The sequence below is a fragment of the Bubalus kerabau genome, chromosome 11 (assembly GCF_029407905.1).
Source record: "Bubalus kerabau isolate K-KA32 ecotype Philippines breed swamp buffalo chromosome 11, PCC_UOA_SB_1v2, whole genome shotgun sequence".
Lineage (NCBI taxonomy): Eukaryota > Metazoa > Chordata > Mammalia > Artiodactyla > Bovidae > Bubalus > Bubalus kerabau.
The window spans coordinates 52,782,635-52,808,054 of NC_073634.1; the positions used below are offsets into that span (position 1 = coordinate 52,782,635).

General features: G+C 43.0%; 1 protein-coding gene across 1 annotated transcript in view; it reads right to left on the reverse strand.

Moving 5' to 3' along the window:
• Nucleotides 1–22,556, reverse strand: part of KCMF1 (potassium channel modulatory factor 1) — a 78,945-nt gene extending 56,389 nt beyond the window's left edge. Inside the window, exons 1-2 of the mRNA XM_055541736.1 lie at nt 22,412–22,556; nt 22,094–22,351 (exon numbers count right to left, since the gene is read on the reverse strand). Coding sequence (XP_055397711.1) covers nt 22,094–22,351; nt 22,412–22,556 — 403 coding nt within the window. The remainder of the gene's footprint in view (nt 1–22,093; nt 22,352–22,411) is intronic.
• Between the last annotated feature and the right edge of the window lie 2,864 nt (nt 22,557–25,420).

The window sequence follows — 25,420 nt, forward strand, 5'->3', positions numbered from 1 at the left end:
GCTAAATTAAAAAAAAATTATTCACAGTGAACCCTTCTTCAGAAACAATGAAGAGTAAGAGGAGGAAATTATGGGGGAGATCGAATCTAGGAAAACAGGAGATCCAAAATAAGAGAGAAGCAACTAAAATCACCAGGAAGATGGTAAAGTGGGAATCCCCAGAATGACAGCCATGCTGTAGCTGAGGACAACTTGCCACACCGCAGTGCTAACACTCAAGAGCCATGCACACTGAGTGGTCATCACCCAGATCCTGGGGCCAGAGTATTGTTTGTTTTACGCTGTTTACTGAAGTGAAACACCATTTAGAAAAGTACACAAATCATAAACACACAGCTTGGTTTTCACAGAGTGAACATAACCTGCGTAACCAACACCCAGATCAAGAAACAGAACAAGTCTCCCTCATGCTCCCTCTAGTAACCACCCCAACTTACTATCCTGACATCTAACAGCCTGGAATAATTTCCCCTGCTTTGTGTGTGTATATATATAAGCATGTATACGTACACAGCAATACTTGCAGAGCTTTTACAGTCACTTGTGCACATCTGAGTTACCAATCGGCACATTCCTAGCTGAGCTCAGACAAGTGGCTGCTCTGCCTTCCTGCTTCAATTCATCCTGTAAACAAACATCCTTTTCATGGTCTATGTACTGTCATGCATTTCAACTTTTTGTGCTGTTTATAGGTGACTGCACTGTTTAAAATGGCCCCAGATGAAGCACTAAAATGCTGTCTAGTGTTTCTAAGCGCCACAAAACTGACAACACGTGTTAGATAAACTGTTTAGCCATGAGGTACAGTGCCGTTAGCTATGACTTCTATGTTTAAGAATCAACTGAATATTAAATAAGGTATCTTTCAACAGAAAACACAGAGAAAACAAGGTTTTGTATTGATCTGTTGATGCAAGTGTGACCAAAGGCTCACAGGAACCCAGTCCTATATTGCCATTAGGAGCTCTGGTTCAGTATTTGCTAATTCAGTGTTCATGGCAACTTTAGAGAATACAACTACCAAGAATAACAAGAATCAACTACACAGAGAGAGAGAGAGACAATCATATATTTTTGCTTTTGACATGAGGACAGAAGATGCCTGGGGAGTCTGGTCCAGGCTCTGCTGCTCCCCTGGAGTTGGGTGATGAAGTTCCTGCTCTCCCCTTCAGGAGGGAGGGTGAGCTGAGGACCCTCGCTTCACCCCCACACTTCTGCTCTGACCTGCTCCTGAAAGCTGGGAGTTGACCAAGGGGAGCAGCTGTCCTCTGGCCACATATCTGTTGGAGATCCATCCTGGTCCACATGAAGGCCCAGCCAAATTCCCCGTGTGGTGGTCCTGAGCTTTCAAGGCTCACTTGTGATCTCGCCCAGTTGACTTCGGCAAAGGGTGTCTGGGAAGCTCCCAGGGAAGTGGAAGGCAAACGGAGCTCAGCTTCTGTTCTCCTACAAGCTTGCATCCAATGGTGCAAACTGCCCTTTCCTCACATAGTGCACTCCGAATCTGTCACTCTGTGCTTCATAACTAACGACTACGCTGCTCAGATAGGAAGAGATTTACTGGGGGTAAAACTAAAGAGGAAGGCAAGAGGGTGATCAAGACGAAGGTACAGATAAGTGGTTATGGATATTTCTGTGAGATGGTCTATGTTTTAATATAGACGGGTATTATCTATTGTCTTTTTAGTGAATACAGACATACTGCATACTTCTGAATGCATGACACATTTCTCACACATGCATAACAATTCCTTTCTCAAAGAAAAGATCCGACTATCTTAAATATGGCAAATATGTTTCAATTTTTTGAAAAAGCTATAAACTTCTTATAAGTAACTATAAGAGGATCTTTTTATTTTACCTCTTGGTGTGTGAGAACTCTCTAAGCAATACAGGGAACACTTGAAACCATAAACAGGGCAAGGAAGCGCAATGTAAATTTGATAAGTAAGTAAGTACAAAACTTCAACAATGAAAAAGAGCCAGAAAAAAGTCAATTACAACAGATGGAGCAAGATAATCTGCAACAGATACAACAAACAATGGGCTCTTAAAGATTAAGAAAAAGACCAACATGAAAAAGAAAAATGGGAAATGATATATGACTTGGGCTCTACTGAAAAGGAAGTATCATTCAAATACATCCTTGGTAATTTAAAAAAAGTGCTTCTAAAGCCCTCCAAAATTTTCAATTCCATTCATAAAAAGGCCTAATTCAAGAAAGGCTCATGCAATCTTAAAGTAGAAGTAGCAGGCATGTCCAGTTAAATGAAAGCTAAGCTAACAATCGTATGAATCACAGCTGGCTTCTCCAAAGGTAAAACTGACCCTCCAAAAATTCATTTGTTCTCATTCTGCAAGAGTTCTTTAGCTTAGACACCACCCCAGTTGACATGGAAGACTGAATCAAGGCCTTCACTCTATAATAACAGCACTATGATAATAGCTTCCTCATACAGTCAAATGCTTGCTGTAACTTCTTTTCACTTGCCATCTTGTGCCATGGTAAGGTCCTGGACTTAACCCTGCTCTACGCAATATTTTTATTAGCATTTTAGAAAATGATAGAAAGCATACTGACAAGCTTTGCATAAAAGAAACCGTTAAAACATTGGCGGACAAAATAGAAATGCAAAGAGGCGAATGGGTGTGCCAAAACAAATGAGATGAATTTTTAAAGGGATTCACATAAAGTCTTGCTGTTGGATTAAAGAGCAATTCATATGACATAAAAACAAACTCTGGGTGAATTAACTAAGCAGAACTTCGACTTCAGTATTAGATCAGTATGGGATGCAGTTGCTTAAAAAAAACAAAAAAAAAAAACAAAAAAAAACAGGCAGGAAATAAATAAACAGGCTTAGGCTACACTAACAGTCATGCGAGATACACAACTGCAGCATTTCCACATTTTGCTCCTGTCAGACCACATGTGAAGAACTGCATTCAGTTCTTGGTGTCCTGTTTTAAAATGAGAGGACTTCCCTGGTGTCCCGGGGTTAACAATCCGCCTTCGGATCCAGGGGACACAGGTTCAACCTGTGGTCAGGGAACTAAGATCGCACGTGTCCTGGGGCAACTACTGAGTCCGCACACAACAAAAGATTCCACATGCCGCAAGAAGACCCGATGCAACCCAATACATTAAAAATAAAAGGAGAAACAAACACAGTATATCGGCAGAACGATGAAAGATCTAGAAACTAATGGGCAGAAGAGCAGAGGGTAGACACTGTGGAGAGGATACGCGGGCTCTGCACAGATCCAGTGCAGAGAAGCAGCCCACTGCTTTCCACACAGAGACTCAAGTCCAAACCAAGAGGCACAAAGAGAAACGTTGCATTCTGGGCTGGATCCACAACACGAAAGAGACATTAAGTGGAAAAACTGGTAAAATTTGACTAAGTCTATAGTTTCCAGAGTAACAGTATACCAATGTTGGTTTTCTTAGGACAAAAATGTGTCAGGGTGAGGTACCAACACTTGGGGAAACTGTGTGAAGCATACATGGGCAGTCTATCTTTGCAATTTTTCTATAAACCTAAAATAAGTACAAAATTAAAAGTTTACTGATTAACAGAGACAAGGAGGCGGATGGTTCAACCAATGACACTCAGTGTAGTGAGTGTGACCAAACTTAGAAGTTAACTGAATTTTACAAAGTATCTTTTGTAAGATTTTTAATACACACACTGAAATCACCAGTAATACAACTGTTTGGGTAAACTGTTTAAAACTTGACACCAAGAGTTGTTCAAGAGAAACACTGATGGCAACATTGTTGAACATGAATCTCTAACACAACATGTCTACTATGGATCAGCATTTGAAGCTAGGTATTCAGTGAGTTTGCTGGAGAAGGGAATGGCAATCTACTCCAGTATTCCTGCCTGGAGAATTCCATGGACAGAGGAGCCTGGCATTGGGCTACAAGTCCATGGGATGGCCAAGGGTTGACATAACTAAACGACTAAGACACACACACGCACATTTCCGTGACTCATATGTAGGTACAAGTACCTGACCTCTTCTTTATCTCCTGTAATTCAATTATGTCTGAGAATTTACATCTTGAAAAACATTATAAATTACTTGATTTTATTTCTCCTTTTGAGGCATTACAGTGATTTTTAAACAACTTTAATCATTGATGGTTTTTATTTACTTTTTAAAAAATGTTTATTTTAATTTATTTGGCTGGACCAGGTCTTAGTTGTGACATGCAGGTTTCCTATAGTGATTTCTTGAAAGTATGTGAATCAGAGTTCTTTATAGATTACAATGAATAAACATAGGAAATATAAAATTGAAAAAATCGACACCCTGCAATCACTATGTATACCAGCTGACATTAGTAACTGTGAATGGAGGGACATGTGACATTTGAACCCACCGAGACAACCAGTCATTACGGTCCTCTTAATAGTATATAGTAGTGAGTATTATAAAATAATCAGCACCTATAAAATATTCAATGAAGCAAACATCTGAATCAACCCTCTAGAACTGATTACCACTTAAAAGAAATATGGGGAGTGAAAAAATATGCTAACATGACATCATAAAAATGCAAACCAGAATGTAGGAAAAACCATAAAGAAATGGTTCAGTTTCTTCAACAAATAAACAGCCTTTTTAAAGGGGGTAAAGACTGTTATAGAGAGATTGTGAAGGACGTAACAACCAAATGTAACTATGTAGACCTTTTTTGGATACTGATTTTAACAAACTAACTCATTTCTGAGTCAACTGGGAAAACTGAAGGATCGGGTATTATATAATATAAAAGAATTACTAACTCTTTGAGGAGTGACAATGATGTGGTTCCACCTATGTGCCTGTGTAGTGCGTCCCTGGCAACTAGGGATAAATAGTGAAATATCTGTGGGTAAAATAAAACACAGGTCTCAGATTTGCTTTAAAAATGTTCAAACCCTCCTAAAGGAAGTGAGTAGGAAACGGATATAAAAATGGCAAAATGCTGATGTGCTGAAACTGGGAAACAGAACAGGGGAATAACATTACCAATGAGTTAAACCTCAGTCAATTAAAAAAAAACAAAAAACAAAAAAACTCAAAACAGAAAAGAGATACAGAAATCACCTCCTAGTCCTCTCTTTACTCTGAAAAATTCAAAGTGCTAGTCACGTCTGACTCTTTGTGACCCCATGGATGGTAGCCCACCAGGATCCTCTGTTTATAGAATTCTCCAGGCAAGGATACTAGAGTGGATAGCCATTCCCTTTTCCAGGAGATCTTCCAACCCAGGGATCGAACCTGGGTCTCTTACATTGCAGGCAGATTCTTAACCATCTGAGCCACCAGGGAAGCCCCTCTTTTAGTCTAGGTTGCCACTAACCTTTATGGATCAACACTCTGTGAGCTACTCCATCAGAGATGCACTCCTCTGACATCATCATCTAATATATCAAATATCCTGTCCACACTGACAGTGACAGTCTTTATACACCTGAGGGAAAGACAGTGCCTATGGTGACATTTTGATATACCAATTTAGAAGCCCAAGCAAAAAAGAGGTAAGTTTGGTATGCTTGGTTTTGGTATATAGCCTCAAATGTATCCAAATCACTATTATCTGCCACGGGCCTTTTCTCTAGCAAAACTGTTTACTGTTGAAAAATTCTCCCCTGTGTTTACCTAAACCTTGGCCTTATTAAATACTAATTTCTGCCCATCCCATTGGTCTAAAATGTCTGCTTCTACTCTAACCAGACAAATCCCTTACCCACAAAACTTGCTCAAACCTCTTCTCCTTAGTCCCTCTGTCTTTCTCTGAATACTCAGATTCACAGAATGTTAGAAGATAAGAGACCATTCATAGCTTTCACTTTCCAATCATTTTAAATAGATAATGCCTCCTGGATTGTAAGACTTCTTCCTCCATTATAATGCAAATTCCTTGAGGGCAGGGACACTGTTTTACCTTATATTCTTTTATCTTACCTTACTTCCTGTATCTTCTCATATATTCTGTATAACATTAACACTCAAATTATATGCACAGAACTTAAAAGTGTGGTAGACAACTGTTCTGTATGCCCAAGATGAAAATGATCATGATGGCTCAATGACTGCTTGCCATATGCCTGGCACTACTGTAAACATCTTATACATAATAACCATCAAATACAACCACCTTAGCATTATGCCTTTGTTATGAAACGATACACAGAGAGGGAAACAACTTACCCATGCTCACAGTTTGTAAAGTAAGTGACCAGGCTGGGATTTGAACACCAGCAGTCTGGTTCTAAAGTCCCATTGATAAATCTACTTTTCAGCATCTTAGAAAAAACTTGAGTAAACAGAAAATTTTATCCACTGAAGAAATCTAGCCTCAAAGTATCTATAAACTAATAAACCCTCTGATCCTACAGTTTGGGGTAATTTCATTTCAGTAGTATAGACAGTACAAAAGGAGTCTGGAATAAGAGTCATGAGATCTGAATGTTAGCCCTGTGATCTCAAGTAGTATGACTCAGCCCTTCTAGACTGCAATTTTATTTGGAAAAGAAAAAAAAAGGAGGTTGATTTCCTTCTGGACCAAAAGGTCTATTATTCTATCTTCTCTTGATTTTATTGGAGAGAAAAAGACTAAAATAAATTAATTCATTATCCAGCTGCCAAACTGGCCTAATTCCCACACAGAGCTCTCTTGGCCTGGACCAGTACCACTGCAACACTGGCGCGGGAGACTCGCTGGCTTGCCGCCTCTGTGCTCTCTCTCTAGTGGCACTTTGGGGAGGAAAACAAGGTTCAGAGCCCCCCCCACCCCCTACATTTACATAATAAAAGGTTTGGGGACTCAAGCCACAGTAAACTGGAAAGGGCAGCAGAATGGCATCAAGTCTTGATTTAAGGTCCCTAATGATATTGCTGAGCGTGTGTCTGTTCACACTCACTCAACCGGCTCCAGTTTATTCATCACACATCTCCACTTGAACATCTAACAGACATCTCTTACCTAATATGTCTGAAAAAGAACTCTTGACTTCTGCCTCCAAAAATGCACCTCCCCTCTGCATCTCAGTAAATGGCCCTCCTCTCACACAGTGGGCTGACATGTATCTTGTTAGCTCTAAGTTCAGAGGACTAAATCCCAGTGCCTCACCATCTCCTACAAAGCTCCACCTATACCTCATTTGCCCTCCTCATCCTCGCTGAGTCAGCTCCAGCCACCCTGTTCCTCACATAACCTGCTTTATTCTGACCCCAGAGCTTTTATACCTGAAGTCTCTGCTTGAGAGGTATTACTTCTTGTGGAAGGATTTCTTGACCACTCAATTAACACCAGATCATCTATTCACCTTCCATCATAGTCAATCCTTAATCCTCCAGTCAGCTTTATTTTCTTCAGAATATTTATCACTAACCAAAATTAAATTTATCACTAACCAAAAATATTTAATTTAAGCTCTACAATAAGAACTTCCTCTTACCTTTCTTTACTCTATCTCCAGTTTTAACACCAGTACCTGGCACATTATTTATTGACGGAACGACTTTTCCCAGTCTTCCCTATCAGTCTGTAGTATCTACCCTTGAGCGGCACACATCTCTCCTTTCTCTCACAGCTAAATCTGTAACAGTGTTCCCAGTTTCTCATGTTCATTTGGAATTGAATACACTGCAATCTGGGTTCTAGCCTATGCTCATTAAGTTCTACAGCCCTCCTCACTCCAATAGCCACAGCCAAAGAACACTCACTCCTTATCTTCTTGACCTTTCTGCAGCAATACTGACCACATCCTCCTTCCAGAAAAATCACCTTTCTAAGTTTCAATGACAATACTCTCTCCTGATTCTCCTTCTACTCTCCAGGTACTCCCTTCAGCCAGTCTCTCCTGCTCCTTAAATTTAATGATCAGTCTCCCCATTGTAATCTATAGGTTCTAACCATCCCTGAGCAATCAACTCTACTACTATGGATTTATCTTAGCCCAGATTTATTCCACCCGAATTCCAGATCCACATGCTCAACTGTCCTTGGATATCTCTACTCGGATGTCCCACAGGTACCACAAATAAAACATGCTAAAAATGGAAGTCAACTCACTTTCCCCTGCTTCCAACCTTGACCCTTAAAGCATGCTTCTTTGTCCTAGATATGCATTCTGATAAACAGCACTGCCCAACTAATCAAGCCCAAACCCTGAGTTTTCCTAGACATTTCCCTATTCCAAAATCCCCGTGCCTCATTGTTCACCAAATAGGTCTCCTACTTGCACGCGTGTACGTGCGTGCTCAGTCGTGTCTAACTCTTTGTGACCCAATTTGCACTCACTACAGCAATTATCTTGGGGTAACTTACCTGTCCGTCTCCCCACCCTGCCCTCTGCAAATCCATCCTTTAGAGCATCTCTTTCTAGAACACAAAACTCATACTGGTTTGAAATTTCTTAAAAACTCACTCCTATTTATCTACCTTATTGACAAGGTTCATTTCCTGGCATCAGCCCCTCCATTTTTGCTCCAATAATGTTAAATTTCTTATGGTTTCCCCTCAAAGGAAAATCCTTTCTGTTCATCTCTCTGTCCATGGGATACTCTCCCCAACATCAGAGACAACTCAAACACATAACTCCCTTTGGGATGTGTTCATGAATTCGTCCATGAAACTGAGCAGCCTCCCGTATCGATTCTTTCACTGTACCTTGCAAGTATAAATTTATTATAGTTCATACTATGATGAACTATACGATTATAGTTCACACTTTGTATTCAAATTACACGTCTCATCTTAGAAGGCTGGAACTGGAATTCCCTTTGTGTTTTGTCCCGAGTCCCAACACAATATCTCCACATAGAGAAGGTATTCAGTGCATATTTATTAAATGAATGGATGAAAGCAGAAGTCAGAAAACCATGGCCCACGGGCTAAACCTGGCTTACCACCTGTTTTTGTCTAATCTGTGAGCTAAGAACAGTTTTTGCATTTAAAAATGTTTAGAGAAGAAATTTTTATTTTATTATTTTTTTTTGAGAAGAAAATTTTAAAAGGAATATTCAGTGATACCTGAAAAATACATGAAATTCAAATCTCAATATCCACAAATAAAGATTTATTGGATCACAGCTAAGCTTATCTGTTTACATTTAGTCTTAAGGCTGCTTTCAAATCAGGAGAGCAGAGTAGAGTAGTTGCAGTCGAGAGCATGTGGCCTGCAAAGTCATACCTGTTCTCTAGTCCTGTATAGATGTGTACTGACTTGAATGAAATAAAATGATCACAGATGTTTGGATGTGACAGAATTCAGTTCAAGTCTTGGCTTTACCACTTACTGCCTGGCATATGTGTGCACTCAGTTGCTGAGATGTGTCTGACTCTTTGCAGCCCCACGGACTGCAGCCTGCCAGGCTCCTCTGTCCATGGGATTTCCCAGACAAGAATACTGGAGTAAGTTGCATTTCCTCTGCCAGGGGAACTTCCCAACTCAAGGGCTCGAACCTGCATCTCCTGCACTGGCAGATTCTTTACCACTGAGCCCTGCATGACCTACGACAAATAACCTAACCTTTCTTGCATGTGTGTGTGCTAAGTTGCTTCAGTTGTGTCAGCCTCTCTTACTTAGACTCAAATTCCAAATCTGCAGAATATGGTAACATATCTTGCAGGATTGTTTTGAAATTTTACTAAGCCTCATAACTGAGATCCCTGCTGTAGGAACCAGTCTATAAAATGCCTGGTACAGAGTACAGCTTAAAAGACCTAGATGCTGGGAAAGACTGAGAGCAGGAGAAGGTGTCGATGACAGAGGATGAGATGGTTAGATGGTATCTCTGACTCAACGGACATGAGTTTGAGTGAACTCTGGGGGATGGTGAAGAGCAGGGAAACCTGGCATGCTGCAGTCCATGGGGTTGCAAAGAGTCAGACATGACTTAGTGACTGAACAACAACAATGTTGAGAAACCAGGCCTGGATTTGAATTCCAGCTCCATTACAGATTGTGTGATGAAGAACTTCTCAGTGCTTCAATTTCCTCATTCATTACACTGGGATAATAATAATATACACCTTATAGAACTGTTATGAGAATTAAACGAGTTGGTACCTGTGAAATGCTGAGCGCAGGGCCTTGCAGATGGTAAGCACTCCATAAATATTACTATTACTACAGCAGATGTTTGCTTAGTAGTGGTTTCTCCCCTTCCAGCCTCCTCTTCTACTCTACCTCTCATCCCTATTCAGAAAAGCCTAGATCTAAAGCAGTAAGTCAATACTTGCATGACAAGTGCAATTATACCTTACGGGGAGGTTGGGGGGGTCATAACAACCTTGTGCTCACTCTCTGAGCCTCTCTTCTCAAGATACTTTCTTCCTCAGAAATCTAGCCTATCCCCAGACTTCAATGTAGGGGGCTATAAGATTCTTTTTTCTAACCAAGATTTCTCTCTTCTGAGCCCCAGTGCAGTGTTTCTCAACTCCTGATTTCTCCCCAATGGTCTTAACTTCTCGGGGCAACTTCCTGACCCAGGGATTGAACCAGGGTCTCCTGCACTGCAGGCAGATTCTTTACCATCTGAGCCACCAGGGAAGCCTATCTAATGGCCTACCATCACCTTAAATCCAAAATGTCAAAAGCTAAAAACTACTCTTTTCCCCACCTCTCCCTTCCTATCTTCCCTAACTAATATTAAGAACCTGCTATTCTTTCAGCATGTTGACTGGTCATCTTGAAATTATACTTTAGTCCTTGTTCTCTTGCAATGAGACTTTATCTCAAATCGTGTTGCTTTTTCTTTTCTTTTTGTTCCTACCATCACTGACTAATTCAGGTCCTTTCAACTTCAAGCTCATGCCACCAGTCTCTGAATGGTTCCTGCCACAAGCACCAACCTACTCCACACACAATTACACCACACCAATTTTCCTGAAACTTACTCATCACGCTCTTTCTTTGCTTCAAACTTTGACCCCTTTTCCATCCCATAATCTCTATGGAAAAAGGAAAAGACTGACCTTAGTGTTGCAATCAAATCCTTCCCTATCTACCTTGCTCCAGTCTTCATTTCTAATCTTATCCCCCATAATAAAAAAAATACCATCATCTTATACTTATGCAGTGCTTCATCCAACTTAGAAAACATCACTACATGCCCTGGTATTTCATCTTCACAGAGACCCTTGGAAAGAGGCCAAAGCAGCAGTTGCATCCTTCTTTTACAGAAAACAGATCTCTCGCACTGACTCAGAAGTCAGGACTTACATATGGGCATCTGTTCTAGAAACCCTGGTCTTCTCAGTACTGTCTGATAGACCTCTCTCTAACATGCTCTTGTTTTCTCAGCTCTGCAGTCTACCCCCTGCCATGCTCCTACTTGGTGGCCATCCCTGAAGTGAAGAGTGTTGGGGAAAGTTCATAAAGCAGTGTTTCTTAGAGATGCTGGAATGTGCTACATCAGGTGTTTAGCTTCCAGTCTGCCATGTATAGCCAAAAAGATCCCTCTAAAGAAGGGCTTCTATAGCGTATTTCTCCAAGCACACACAATCAAACATCCTCACAGCAGGCCACAATACAGAGTATGCTGTGTCTGGACTAGTTACACCGACTTCATTTCCTACCTCTTCCCCCTCAACCACGGTCCTCCATCCACAGGGGGTTCACTGCTGTTCCCAGAACATTCCAAATCTCAGGGCCTCTGGACTTGCTGTATCCTCCTTTTCACATCCTTCACTTAACTCAAGTTCTTTCTTTCAGAGTTCCATCTTCAGAAAAGCTCTCCCTGACCATCATTATCTAAAGTAGCCCCCCATTCTCTAGTCCCAGTCTGGGTTCTTGTAACAGTCGTCACTTTCTAACACTGCTGCTGCTGCTAAGTCGCTTCAGTCGTGTCCGACTCTGTGCGACCCCATAGACGGCAGCCCACCAGGCTCCCCCGTCCCTGGGATTCTCCAGGCAAGAACACTGGAGTGGGTTGCCATTTCCTTCTCCAATGCATGAAAGTGAAAAGTGAAAGTGAAGTCACTCAGTCGTGTCTGAACCTTAGCGACCCCATGGACTGCAGCCTACCAGGATCCTCCGTCCATGGGATTCTCCAGGCAAGAATACTGGAGTGGGTTGCCGTTTCCTTCTCCATCTAACACTCTATTACCTATTTATTCTTTCATGGTCTTTTTCAGGGATTCACAATTTTTTTCTGTCAAGAGCCAGAGAGTAAATATGTTCAACTTTCTGTCATAACTCCTCAACTGCATTGTAGCACAAAGCAACTTTGAGAATATGGAAATGAGGAGATGTGGGTGTGCTCCAATAAAACTTTATTTACCAAGACAGGCAGTGGGCCAAGTCACAGGCCACACACCCTTGGCATATTCCTTCTAACGGAGTGTGAGTGTCGGAGGAACAGGAAGCTTCTCTGTCTTGTTCACTAAGGTTTCCTTGTGGCCAGAATAATTCCTGGCCCTGAGTACACATTCAATATATAAATATGTGTTGGGTAAATAAAAAGAACTAGTCTGGAGTGGGGAGTTATGCTCCTCTTCTACCTTCTCAGGTGACAACAGCATGACATTCAAGGAGAATGAGGCCAAGGTCATCAGCTCCATTTCCATTTGGTTAGTATCATACCATGAAAAGTGGTCTCAAACCATTGTGTGCCTGTCACCAGCAATAATCACCGCATGCAAACAATGCCTTTTATTACATAACCAGGTCCAGGTAGGAGTCTGTTAAAACACAGGCCGCTGGGCCCCACCCCCAGAAGTTGTGATCGGTAGGTCTGGGGTAGAGTCTAAGAATCTGCATTAGGAGCAAGTTCCCAGGTGATGCTGATAGGCTGGTCCTGAACCACATGTTGAGAAGCATTGGATGACAGTGCCCCAAAATAACAGGATGTGAGTGCTCAGCTGCTCAGTCCTGTCCGACTCTTTGCGACCCTAAGGACTGTAGCCCATCAGGCTCCTCTGTCCATTGAATTCTCCAGGCAAGAATACTGGAGAGGGTTGTCGTTTCCTCCTCCAGGGGATCTTCCTGACCCAGGAACTGAACCTGTGTCTCCTGTATCTCCTATAATGCAGGCAGATTCTTTACTGAGCCATTAGAGAAGACCCCAAAACAATAATACTAGCATTTCTACACTATCGGGTGGGGGGTGGGGAGGAGGGGAGAGCCAGTGTCTCAGTGATCTGGCTGGAGGGGAGCTGAAGGAAAAACAAAAACATAATACTGACAGCTCAGTGGAACTGCTGCTCCAGTAAAATCAAGACAGAAAAACATGAGGTCTTTAATTTTTAACAGACTGTCTTCCAAACACTCTTATTTTCACTTGCAAATCTAGCTGTAACTGGCTAAAATAATAAGCCAAAAAGGTAAAAGAGAGACACCACCAGTGGGTGGCTAACCTTGATAGTGGACTAAGGATTATCTTCTCCATCGGCTCCATAATCAATTTCCTTAAAATTAAAGAAGAATCATAGCTACCTGTCTTTCTACTGCTAGATGCCAGGAGCCTTTTGGAGATGGATACTGGGTATATAATCTATATAGTGAAAGTGTTAGTCACTCAGTTGTGTTTGACTCTTGCTACCCCATGGACTATAGCCCACTAGACTCCTCTGTCCATGGGATTTCCTAGGCAAGAATACCAAAGTGGGTAGCCATTCCCTTCTCCAGGAGATCTTCCTGAACCAGGAATTGAACCTGCGTTTCCTGCATTGCAGGTGGATTCTTTACCATCTAAACCACCAGGAAGCCCAACAAAATACATGTACAATAAATGACCAAGCCTAGGGGTCACTTTTTTCAAATGATGAATTCACCATAATAAAACTTGAAATGGACTAGCAACAATTTTTGCAAATTCTATATCTGTCAACTCCAGGGACTTCAAAATAACCCCTCAAACTCACATTAAAACCACCCCAAAGCCATTACTTACACTTCATCAATCTGAATAGCCCTCAAAGGAATTAGAATTTATATACATTTGTAGTTGTTTATAAAGTGGATTTCTACTGTGATGGTTTTATGTAGCTAAAGTTTAGGTTAAGAATAATTTTAAGGTCAAAAAATAGGGTAAAATCTAACTTCTTAGGAGAGAAATTCAGGAAACAAATCAAGAATGTTCATGAATGGACAATTAAGTAGATGGCAATACTGCATCAACATGTACTTACAAAGACAGACAGTATTATGATCAAAATATGAATCAGCAGACTTCCAATGTGTCTGGAAGTCTAAAGTGTTTCTCAGCTAAGACCAAGTAATTTTTTTATGAAAATCTAGCATCTGAATTAAAAAGTTTCAGTGTGGAATATATCCTAGATTTTTACAGTGTTGTAAAGAAAAAAGAATACAAAAATATCTCATAAACAATTTGTATATTGGTTACATGATGAACTGTTCTTTTGTATATATTAAGTTAAAGCATTAAATTATTAAAACTGATTTCACCTTCTCAGTTTTGTTACTGTAGCTCCCAGAGAATTTCAAATTACATGTGACTTGAAACTAGATTTGTATTAGACAGTGTGATCACGCAGCCCAATTCTGCAAGAAGATTTGCTATCTTTTTTTCCTTTTGGGTGGTTTCTAAAAAGCTTGCAGAAAATGATAGGGAGCAATGAATAAGCATACAGATATGCAGTATGTCTGACATGGAGTGAAGCTCTTTGATCCTGGCCTAATACGGGATCACCTCAGGCCAAGTGCTCATCCACTGTAACCCGAGGTTCTAATCACCATTTTTCCCAGGGGAAGGACGATCAGTTTCACCTCAGCGACTACTGTCCATGTGTGTTTAGTTGCTAAGTTGTCTCTGACTCTTTTGCGATTCCCCAAGGACTGTAGCCCACCAGGTTCCTCTGTCTGTGGGATTTCCCAGCAAGAATACTGGAGGAGGTTGCCATTTCCTTGACCAGGGGATCTTCCCCACCCAGGGACTGAACCCATGTCACTTCTACTGGCAGGTGGATTCTTTACCATTGGGCCACCAGGGAAGCCCTCAGTGACTATTATGTATACTTTTATCTGTAGCTATACAAACACATGAAATTCATTTCAAATTGCAATTAACTGTATCAGAACTGCTAGCAGTGTTACTAAAAATGAACATGATCTCTGACTATGAAAACTACCTGGTTCCCACCACCCCCCACCTCCCGGCATGTATTTCATTCTTACAGAGAAGGGACACATTTCTAACAACTCCTTTATATAATCCCTGCCCATTTCACTTCAGTGTCTTTAACTCCTGATTTAGAAAGTTTCTCATTTCCTTACTGTCAAAACTCTACAATCACAGAGGACACCAAAGGAGAATGCTGGTTGAGGAAGAATACCAGAACGAAGTAGGGTCCAGTTACTCACCCCAACAGTTGCTATATAACCATAAGGATGCCACACACACACAAAAACACTATACGGAATATAAAAAGTTTAATACCTTGAGCTGTCTTTGCTAAGTATCAAAAAGATACTTACGTGTGTAGATGTGTGTTGAGACCTTAAGTTTAAGGATAATATTGTTAGAGAACAAAATGTACTGCTGGGCAGAATTAGAAGTGATTGTGAAGCTTGAATGAAAATAATATTTAAAAAAAAAGGAGGGGGGTGCAAATATTGCCAAAACATTAAAACACTTACATGATTTAATTACCCTGTCATAAAATATAAACTTCAAGGACTAATTCGAGCACACTGGAAAAGAGCCACAACCTATGCAACAGGAAAGAATTGAATTCCCTAACATGTGTTTCTAACCCACTGAATATTATCATCCTGCAGCAAGGGTCAACAACTTGTGGCCAGCTCTGGAGATGACTTGGAGTGGTACTTGAGTAGGTAGCCATAAATATTCTCTGAATGAAAGGCTGAATGAAGCAGGAAACTCACACACAGTGCAATTAACATGCAGATCTTCACAGCCAGTTAATCTGAAACCAGAGCCAGAGGGAGAACAAAACAGTACCTTGGTGTCCAGTCCCAGGCCATTCCCCAGGGAGTCAGCTACCCTAAGTTATTTTCATTCTATGTACACATAGTTTGCTCATCCCCTCTTACTTTTATGAAAGTTCCAAGTTCTCTTTCCTACAAACTCTTTCCCTCCTAACCAGTTCCCCCATACAAAAGCAGGGATGCACTTTAGAGTCTTACCATTTTTTAAGACAATTATTAAACATCTCTAACAGTCACTCCCAAATGTTCACTGGGCCTCCCAAAGGCCAGACACTATGCTAGATGGGAGCATACAGAGGTGTACGTATAACACTATACCTATGTGGAGCAGCCAGACAAGTGAACAATTACAGCATTAAAAAATGCCTGGAGAATGATGCACGACTGCTATTGGAAGGACTTAACTTTGCTGGGTGGGCGGGGAGGGTGACAGAGTCTTACGGAACAAAGGTAAAAGAGATCAAAACCAAAAATTACAGTCTAATATACCTGCAACTGTTCTAATGGTCAACTCATCAAGTTAGCACTCTAAAGTGGCTCTTTGAATGAAGATCCTCTGACTACAGAGAAATCTGAAGTTCATGACAGTGGCACTGATTACAGGCAAGAGAAGAAAAACACACACACGCACACACGCACGCACGCACGCGCGCACACACACACACACACACACTCCAGCAGAAGAAAATGTGCAAACCTAATTAGTCGTGATGTCAAGAGGCTTTACCCACTTAATGTCTGTCCCTCCAAGCTGAAGGTGACTTGACTGACCCACTCCTGTGATTGACTTCAGTTGGATTTTTCACACAGTAGTGATGGATTTGCAAGAACCCATCCATACTTTCTCCCTGATACCTCTTGTGGCTACTGGCCAAGTCTGCTGGACTGCTGGTTGGTACCACGGCCCTGAAGAGATAAACAGACCATGTACATGAACGAGACAGACCCACTCTGCTTTGGTACTATTCAGAAAGACAGTTAAAAACATGGATTCACAAACATGTGGGAGGGCAGTTAGAAAAGCAGCAAGGATGGCACCCGGGAAGGTGCCTAACAAGCAATTCATCTCTTGCTAGTTTCGCAGGACCCTGTTTTTACCTCCTGGTACCCAGTTCTTTAGACATTTCATCAAGCATGAGAGTTTTCTGTTTCTGACTTCCTGTGGCTACAGATCATTCCCAAGATTCATGACTACCCTGCCTACCTTTCTTCTACCATCACCCTCCTCGTCTCTTGTCCTTACCCTTGCCCGAACCCTCTTTTCACGCAAAACACTCACTTTCTTCCCATGGAACATAGGTAATGTGTTCCTCTGGAAACCGTCTGCTTTATCCAACATCTCCATCATCAATCAGGACACAGATAATATATAAAAATCACCACATTTTAAAAAATGCTCTGATCTATAGACCTCTTACAGGTTCTTTCCTTAATTTTAATGTATAACTTTAGCAGCTAAAAAGTATGTGTGTGTGTGTTAGTTGCTTAGTCGTGTCCGACTCTTCGCAACCCCACGGACTGTCTGTCAGTGGCTAAAAAGTACACCCAATCATTTTAAGGAAACGAAAAACATCATGGCTCCTAGCACAATGCTAAAATTAATGTGAAATTAAACTTTTATCAACAAAGATTTTAATTACGAATGGCACTACTTTAAAATTTTATGAATATGAAGGGCAGGAAATGCTTCCATATTCATGAAAGAAGCCCCAAGGCAGTCCTTATGATGACATTTAAAACATACTATTTTTAGGATAATATATCCTAAATGATACCTTAATCTTCACTAAAAACAATTTTTGGAACCTACACTCTAAAAAAATCCAAACCACTGTAAATATATGTGTTAGATGTTATAAAGCTGATGTTTTGAAAATTAAGACTCATAAGGACATGGATTTCTTTTTTGAAATGTTGCAAACCTAATGTGAAGGAATTTGGTCAATTCACATCAGAAGCTTCCTGATTTTCACTGTGAAAAGGTTTTCAACCTTTAAACAAGACTGCTGTTAATAAACTCTTAAAATTCTAAGACTAACAGAAATTCCTTTCAAACTAAATTTCTAATATAAAACAAGAAAGTTTATTTTGCTATATTTTAACTTACACATGGATGTCAACAGATGAGAATGGACTTCAAAATCAACTTTATACAAAATCATGGAATCAAAGACTCCAGAAATTAAAATATTTATGTTCTATCCTTTATTGAAAGTCAAAGTAAATATAATAAATGATTCACTGAAATTTAAAGTCAAGTAAGAGTGTCATAATCTTTTTAACAGATCACTTAGTGAAGTAAGTTGTCCCACATGATAGCAAAGAACTTTTCAGCGGGAGTGAATTTACTTTGTCACAGGAAAGCAAAAGTCACCACGTTAAAAATCCCATGCTAATTGCCAATGCTGGCTTTTCAGTCCCCAAATTCTGAAAACAAATTATTGCAATTCCCGCTGGGACTGTCTGCATGCTCATTTATAGCACTAGATAGCACTCGTAGAGAACAGAAATCTAACAAAAAAGTGATACAACTTCAAAAAATGGTACACCTTTCAAGAACCAGAGTAATGACTACCTACTGTTGTACTTAACATTTTGAAAATAAAGTCTCAGATGCTTTTGAGAATAACATGTTAGGATCACTGGTCCATTTATTCACTATCATTGCTTACATATGAAAATCTTCAAAAACTTAGGGGAAATATAAATCAAGTAGAGATTAGTTCAAATAGGAACTCTATTTGAAAGCTCAAATGATTTTATCCAAAATGAAGAGCAGCCCACAAAAAAGCTAGGAGGCACTCAAGAAAAAGGAGTTAGAAATCACAATAGATTCCCTCTGAAACTGGGCAAAATTAGTAAGAAAAAAGTTGGTAATTGTATTGTCATCAATTTGTTTATCCCTTCCTTATGGCATGTCTCACACTGTGCTGCAGAAGCTGTGCACATGTGTCTTCTGTCTTCCCCACCAGACTTAAGTTGAGGAGCTCTCTCTGCTTCATTCATCCTTGGTACCTAGCCCAGGGCCTTAAACATAGTAGCAAATGAAAAAAAGGGTGAATGATTTAAGGTAATAAAACATATTCCTAACTAGGTAATCAATTAGGCTCCAACTCATGCAAGAACATTTATAATTTCATTTTAGCTAATAAACACTGAGTAATTTGATATGTTTTTAACAACATTTGCAAAGCTATTAAATGGATTTTAAGCTCTGAATAACATATTTATACTCTAAATGTATTTAAGAAGAAAGCATGTAGTGAAACATTAGGAAAAAAAAAAACTTCTACCAATGAAATAGAAAATGATGGGTTTCACTGTGTATAACATGGAACTAGATGGTGCTGGTAAGTTGAACATAAAATGACTAAGAACTGACATTGTAAAATGTTTAAAGACCCTGGAATTCTGGTTGTGAAAGTCAAGATTGGCAAGCAGGAGACAATGTAGAGTACCAAAACTCCAGTGTCTGGAAAGGCGGGTGGGGAGTCTGTTTCTCCAGCAGGAACAATAACTCTGATCACAATCTATATAGTGCTGCTGGAAACAGGTACAGAACCAGCCCAGACCATGGACTCACTCCCCATACCCCAGAAGAAATGATGGAATACCAAGCAGAGTGGGCCCTTTCTGGACTCCCCACAATTCCAGTTCAATCAACTCTAAAACTAAAGTCCAGAGCTAAAGTAGGCAAATGATAGCCTGCAGGCCAAAATGGGCCAAATGTGGCCACCTCCAGTGTTTGTGCAGCCCTCAAGCTAAAAGTGGTTTTTACATTTTTAAATGGTAAAAACGAAGAATCATAAAAATTATATGAAATTCAATGTCAGTCCCATAAAGAAAGTTTTCATTGGAACAGGGCTGTGCTCATTCATTACATGTTGTCTGCTTTTATGCTACAATGGCAGAGGGGGCATAGGCTTGCCAAGTCTATGATATTTACTCCCTAGCCCTTCACAGAAAAAAAGCATGCTGACCCCTAGAACATTTCTCTGTGCTTCCAGTTGCACCTCATTTCTCTGAGGCAGTTCACTGCTTTGCAAAGTATAGACTAAAGCTTGACAGATGTCCACCTTGGGGTTCTGTTGTCCAAAGTTACATCCTTACATACAATATAGTGCAACTCATTAGGGTGGGCCCAAAGACACACAGCACGGGCATACAGAACGCACTGAAACAGAAGCACAGGGCAAGCACACTACAGGCGGGCAGCACCGTTCAGGTTTCTTCCCAGACTACTACAGCCAGTTCTGGGTCATACTGCTGAAAGGTAAAGGGAACTACAGAGAATTTGGAGGTGGACAGATGACTAAAAGAGCTCAAAAATCCCACCACTAAAGAAATAGGATTAGTTGGCCCAAAGAAGAAAGCATGAGAAAAGAACTACGCTACTGAGGGTGTCAATCTCTCCTTTGTTGACACATTCAATCCTAACCAATGAAAATAACTGGTAGGCCCAACGAAAATTCCACACACCATGTATCTAATAAATTAAATGTGATTCTTAAGGAGATTGTCATTCCTGCCTTAGGCCATTAGCTAGACCCTTAAAAAGTAATCATTTGACAAATACTGTACTATAAATCTTCAACTGATGTATGGTAGGAATGTTCCTTTTTTCAGAAACATCTGGCATGCTCTAAGTTACAGAAAAGGTGTGCTATTCCTGTGCTGAGGGGCTCAGTAATATTCAAGTAACTAGAAGTTAAATATAAGTTTCATGACCACATGTCTTTCCACAGGACCAAACAGGGGGAAACAGGCTTCAAGTACAGAATTTGTGTTACATTCAAGAATGTTCACACTGTGGAGTTGTAATTTCTCTAAAGGATTCCTGAGGGTAAAGGAATGTTCCCAGGATACCATTCAATTACAAAACTCAGCCTGCAACTATCCAGATATTTTCTTGAAGCAAGGAGAATGGGTCTCAAACACCCTTCTTCCATTGCTATGATTCTGTAACTCTTAACTCTCCCAGTTCTTATGAGTAAGAGAGCCTACAGCCATTGCTCACTTGCATTTTGTCCTGAAGGTGGTCAATGTACACACGACTTCAAAGATAAGCTTTACATACCAAATTAAAATTTGATTATCACTTTAATTACAATTTATTTTAAATTACAAGACAGGAATGCTTCCATTAAGTAAAAAAAAGGGGGGAGGGGGAATAGGCATAGCTTCTAAATATTTCTATGAGCCTATGTACCTTATTATTTCAAACTGTCCAACATTAGTACACAGTAAGTGAAGAAAATACAGTATATTTCCTATTGGTTTTGTGATTTTAGAATATAGAATCCTTGGACACAATATATTCTTGAAGTCAATCTCAAATTAATTATAATTAGTAAAGCAAATCCTGAAACTTGCTCTAAATATAATTTTGATCAATCTGAGTTTTTCAATCTTGAAATTCTAAGGCCTATATTTCCCTAAGAATACCTTTGCAACGTTGTGGTGCACACGCAAGAATCTGACTCACTAAACTTTCTCCACTCCTACATCACCTATATAGGATTTTAACATCAAGAGTACAAAATATCTTCAAACCACTTATACAATCTTGCATTAACCTTACCAGGATAAACTTTTCCGCCAAGTTTCGTTAAGACTTTTTATTTAAAGACCTGTGGTAGTGAAACAAAGAAAACACAACCCCCTCCCCCTTTTCTAAACCATATGGCAGCAAATTAAAGTTAACTTATTTTTTTATCAGCTCAACGCCTAGACCTCGGCCCTAAACATTTTTCTCTTTGTGCCCTCGGATCGGACTAGAACAGTCTGCTGATTTGCAACTGTACCCCCATGTTTTAAAATCACAAAACAAAGTCCCAAACGCCCCCTAACCACTACCAGACCTCACCACGGTCATTTACGAAAACCTGGTTCAGGAGACCATGCATGCCGGGCAAGGGGCCCGCAGCCCGCCAGGAGCGAGTCCCCTTCCGACCCAGTGACCGAGCAGTGAGTTTGCTCACCCGGCCGGGCCGGATCCGCCCCGGGAACTTGGGTTACCCGAGCCCAGGGACGCGCTGAGGCCTAGCCGCGAGGCCGGGGCGGGCTCCAGGCGACGGGGGCTTCCCGTTCCCCGACCGCAGAGCCTTCCCGCCCGCCCCGCGGTCGCCCGCAGGCAGGGGCACTCCCCGTCGTCTCCCGGCGACCGGACTCACCCGCCGAGTCCTGGGTCGGCTCCTCGGTCTCCTGCCGCCGTCCGCGGCCCCGCTCGGCGGCCGCGCCGGGCCCTTCCGGGACGGCGGGAGCTCTAGGCCGCGCCGGGGCCCCGCGGCTCCGGGGCCGGCCGGCCGGGCCGCGGCGTCCGGTATCAGTCCCGAGGACCGGGCTCCCGCCGGTAACGGGCCCCGCCGCCTCCCCTCCCCCTCCCCCGCCCCATGACAGTGCAAACCCTCCGGCCGGCCCGGCCGCCCCGCCTCCGGCACCAGGCCCAGCTCAGGGCCGCGGCCGTGGCGGCGGCGGCGCCGCGGCTCTACGCCCTCGCTCGCTCGCTCTCGGGCCCGGCTCAGGCCCAGCCGAAGTCTCCGCCGCTTCCCGGCCGCCCTCCGCGGCGCCCGGCCCGGGCGGGGTAGGCCGAGGCCCGGGCGAGGGGGTGGGGGCGGGGGCTCCTCTCACCTTCATGTCGGGACATCCTAGTTCAGACGGTGGCGGCGCGGCCCCTCCCGGGCTCCGGCTGCAGTGTCCCCTGTGGGGTCCCGGCGCTGCCCGCGCCGGCCGGCCGACTCCCACTCGACTCCCGGGCTTGGCCGCGGGGGCGGGGTGGGCAGGGGAGCGCTCCCGCGGCGGCGGCGGCGGCGGGGAGGCGGCGCGGGGCGGGAACGGGGCCGGGCCTGGCCGGGGCTGAGCTCCTCCAGGAGGCGGGTCCGACGCCGCGGCTCCGCCGGCGCCCGCCGTGACTCGGTCACTCTCGGGCCCGCCGGCTCCCGGCTGCGGCGCCGCGCTCCGCAAACCCCGCTCCTCCCCTCCCCCGGCCCACCCCCCGCCCCTCTTCCCCGGCTCCCGGCCGCCGCCTCCTCCTCCTCCTCTTCCTCCTCCTCCGCCTCCTTCCGCCGCCCGCACGCCGGCCCCGCCTCTCGCTGCCCGCGCCGGGCCCAGCTGCCCGGAGCCCCGCGGCCGCAGGGCGCGGCGGGGGCGCCGCGGCGGCGGCGACTCGGGCCGCGGCGTTTGGCCACACTCGCCGGCGGGCCTCGGTCGGGCGCCCGAGCCCGGCCTCGGCCTGGCCGCCGCCGCGCCTCGCGTAGGGAGGAAGAGGAAACGCCCCGGCGCCGGCGCTCGCCGGTACGGCCGCGCGGTCCCCAGCCCCGCCTGGGGCCTACGTGGAACCGGGCCCTAGGCGCTTCGCCGTTGGGCCGGACCGACCGCGACGGCAGGTGCTTCCCGACAGCGAGCTGAGACCGCGGCAGGCTCCCGCCTTCGGGAGCTTGGCCGCCGGGCCGACCGCGTGAAGCGCCCTGCTGCCCTCAACCCCGACGGGAGGCTGCGCACAGGCCGGGGACACGTGTTTGTGTTTCTTTTTAAGCCAGCGAGGCTCGGCAGGAAAGGCGGCTGACCTCCGGGCGTTGTCCCGCGTTGCCCGGCCCGGTGACTCGCGGTCGGGAGGGCGTGGGCGCGGGAGGTGGCTGGGCTTGGCTGCTGTGCCCCACGGCCCTCTGGCTCCTTGGGAACCATCCCGGTGGAAGACTCCGCTACCGCCTGCCCGGGTGTCCGGCGGCCCCCGTGCAAAGTTTGTTCCAGCATCTTGGCTCACCCTGAGTGCTCCGCTCTGAAAACTATTGGAGTGTGTGTGTCTGTGTGTGTGATTCTTTTTTTTTTTTTTCCCTTTTCCAGTTCCTGAACTACTTTTCCGTTTTTAATCTGTCTTTTATATTTTTACTATCATCCTTGTCAACTTTGTTTTCAGGCATTATTCATCAAATATTTATGCATCCCCTTACCACGTGTCTGTTGGCAGCGTGGTTTGGTGGAAAGAAGCCGCACTTTGGAATCAAGACAGATCTGCCATGGATTCTGGATCTGATATCCTCTATATAACCTTGGACAAGCTCATTGACCTTGCTGAGTCCCCGTTTCCTTGTCTTTTGTTTGGTTTTTGACTGTTATTTTAATTTACGCTTTTATATTTGAAATTTCTTTGTGTGTGTGTGCAAAAACCAGAACTGTGTCCTTTAGCTAAAAGTCTACCTAAATTAGATTCTAAAGTACTTCTTGCTTTGGGATTATTCTTATTCCTTTCCACCATTACTAGCTGTGTTACCTGGAGAAAACGAGAGCCTTCTTGTGCCTTTCCCATCTTTAAAATGGGCGTTTGAAAAAAAAAAAGGGCGTGATTACAGATGATAATAATAATAACAGCAAGTATTTGGTGAATTAAGAGCTAAAGTGTATATAAACTAGCAGGGGACACAATAAAAGCAGTTTGCTACAGTATTTCTTAAATCTGATTTAAGAGGCATCTTGATTTCAAAGATATAAAAAGCTCGTCTTTAAAGTCAAGGAAATAAATATTCGGTCACTCAGCTCGAGACCCAAGGGCTTGTGTGTGTTTGGTGGTAATTAATGATCAGCCAAACTAAAGTTTAAACAAACACGGCTTTAAATGAGGACTTTGTCACCAGAAATATTTCCAACGCATGTATGGAGCTTTTGCCTAAGTCCAGTCCCACACAGCTTGAAAAGTTTCATCAAGGCCTTAACGGGGTTTGGTGGGATAGAAAGAGTAGGGCTTCTAGGGACTTCCCTGGTGGTCCAGTGGTTAAGACTCCATGTTTCTAAGCCAGGGGGCTATGGTTCGATCCCTGGTTGGGGAACTAATTTCCCACATGCCCTGTGGCGTGGAAAAGGAAAAAAAAAAATAGGGCTTCCATCAAGGATAACTAAGATTAACAGATGATTGTCTCGTGCCACTGACTTTCTGCACATTTTAGAGTATTGTGTGTGTGATCTAAGGTACCAAACTCTTAGTACCCTTGGGCTATAAAAGAAAAGACAGCAACACCCCATAGCCCTCTGATAAGTAAACGATGTCTGTAAATATATTGTGATAGTGATTAAGGCAGTATCAATAATATAGTCAGACAAAATGCTGGAGCAGGTAGGAGAGCTGACAGAGAAACAACTAAACTCCAGGAAGAAGTAAGAGTTTGTTTTGGTTTGGGAAATTGTTAGCTAATCCTATTAAGGAGTGCATACACATGACTGTCTAAACCTGAAAGGGATATCAGATGTTTGACAGTTATTGTTTTTAATCGGGCAAGAGTAAGAAAATGAAGAATCTGATTAAAGTATTTTTTTCTCTTTGTTAAGAGTAAGCAGGAATATTATGATTATTCAGGGTTTTCATGACTGGATGAAACATTTCCTCAGTTCAATTAGAGTCAGCCCTTCAATTAAAACAACCTGCTTGCTCTCCTGCCATATAGGAGATTCCATTTGCCAAAGGATTAATGTAAACGTTCATACCAAGTTGTTCATCAAATGATGTTTGT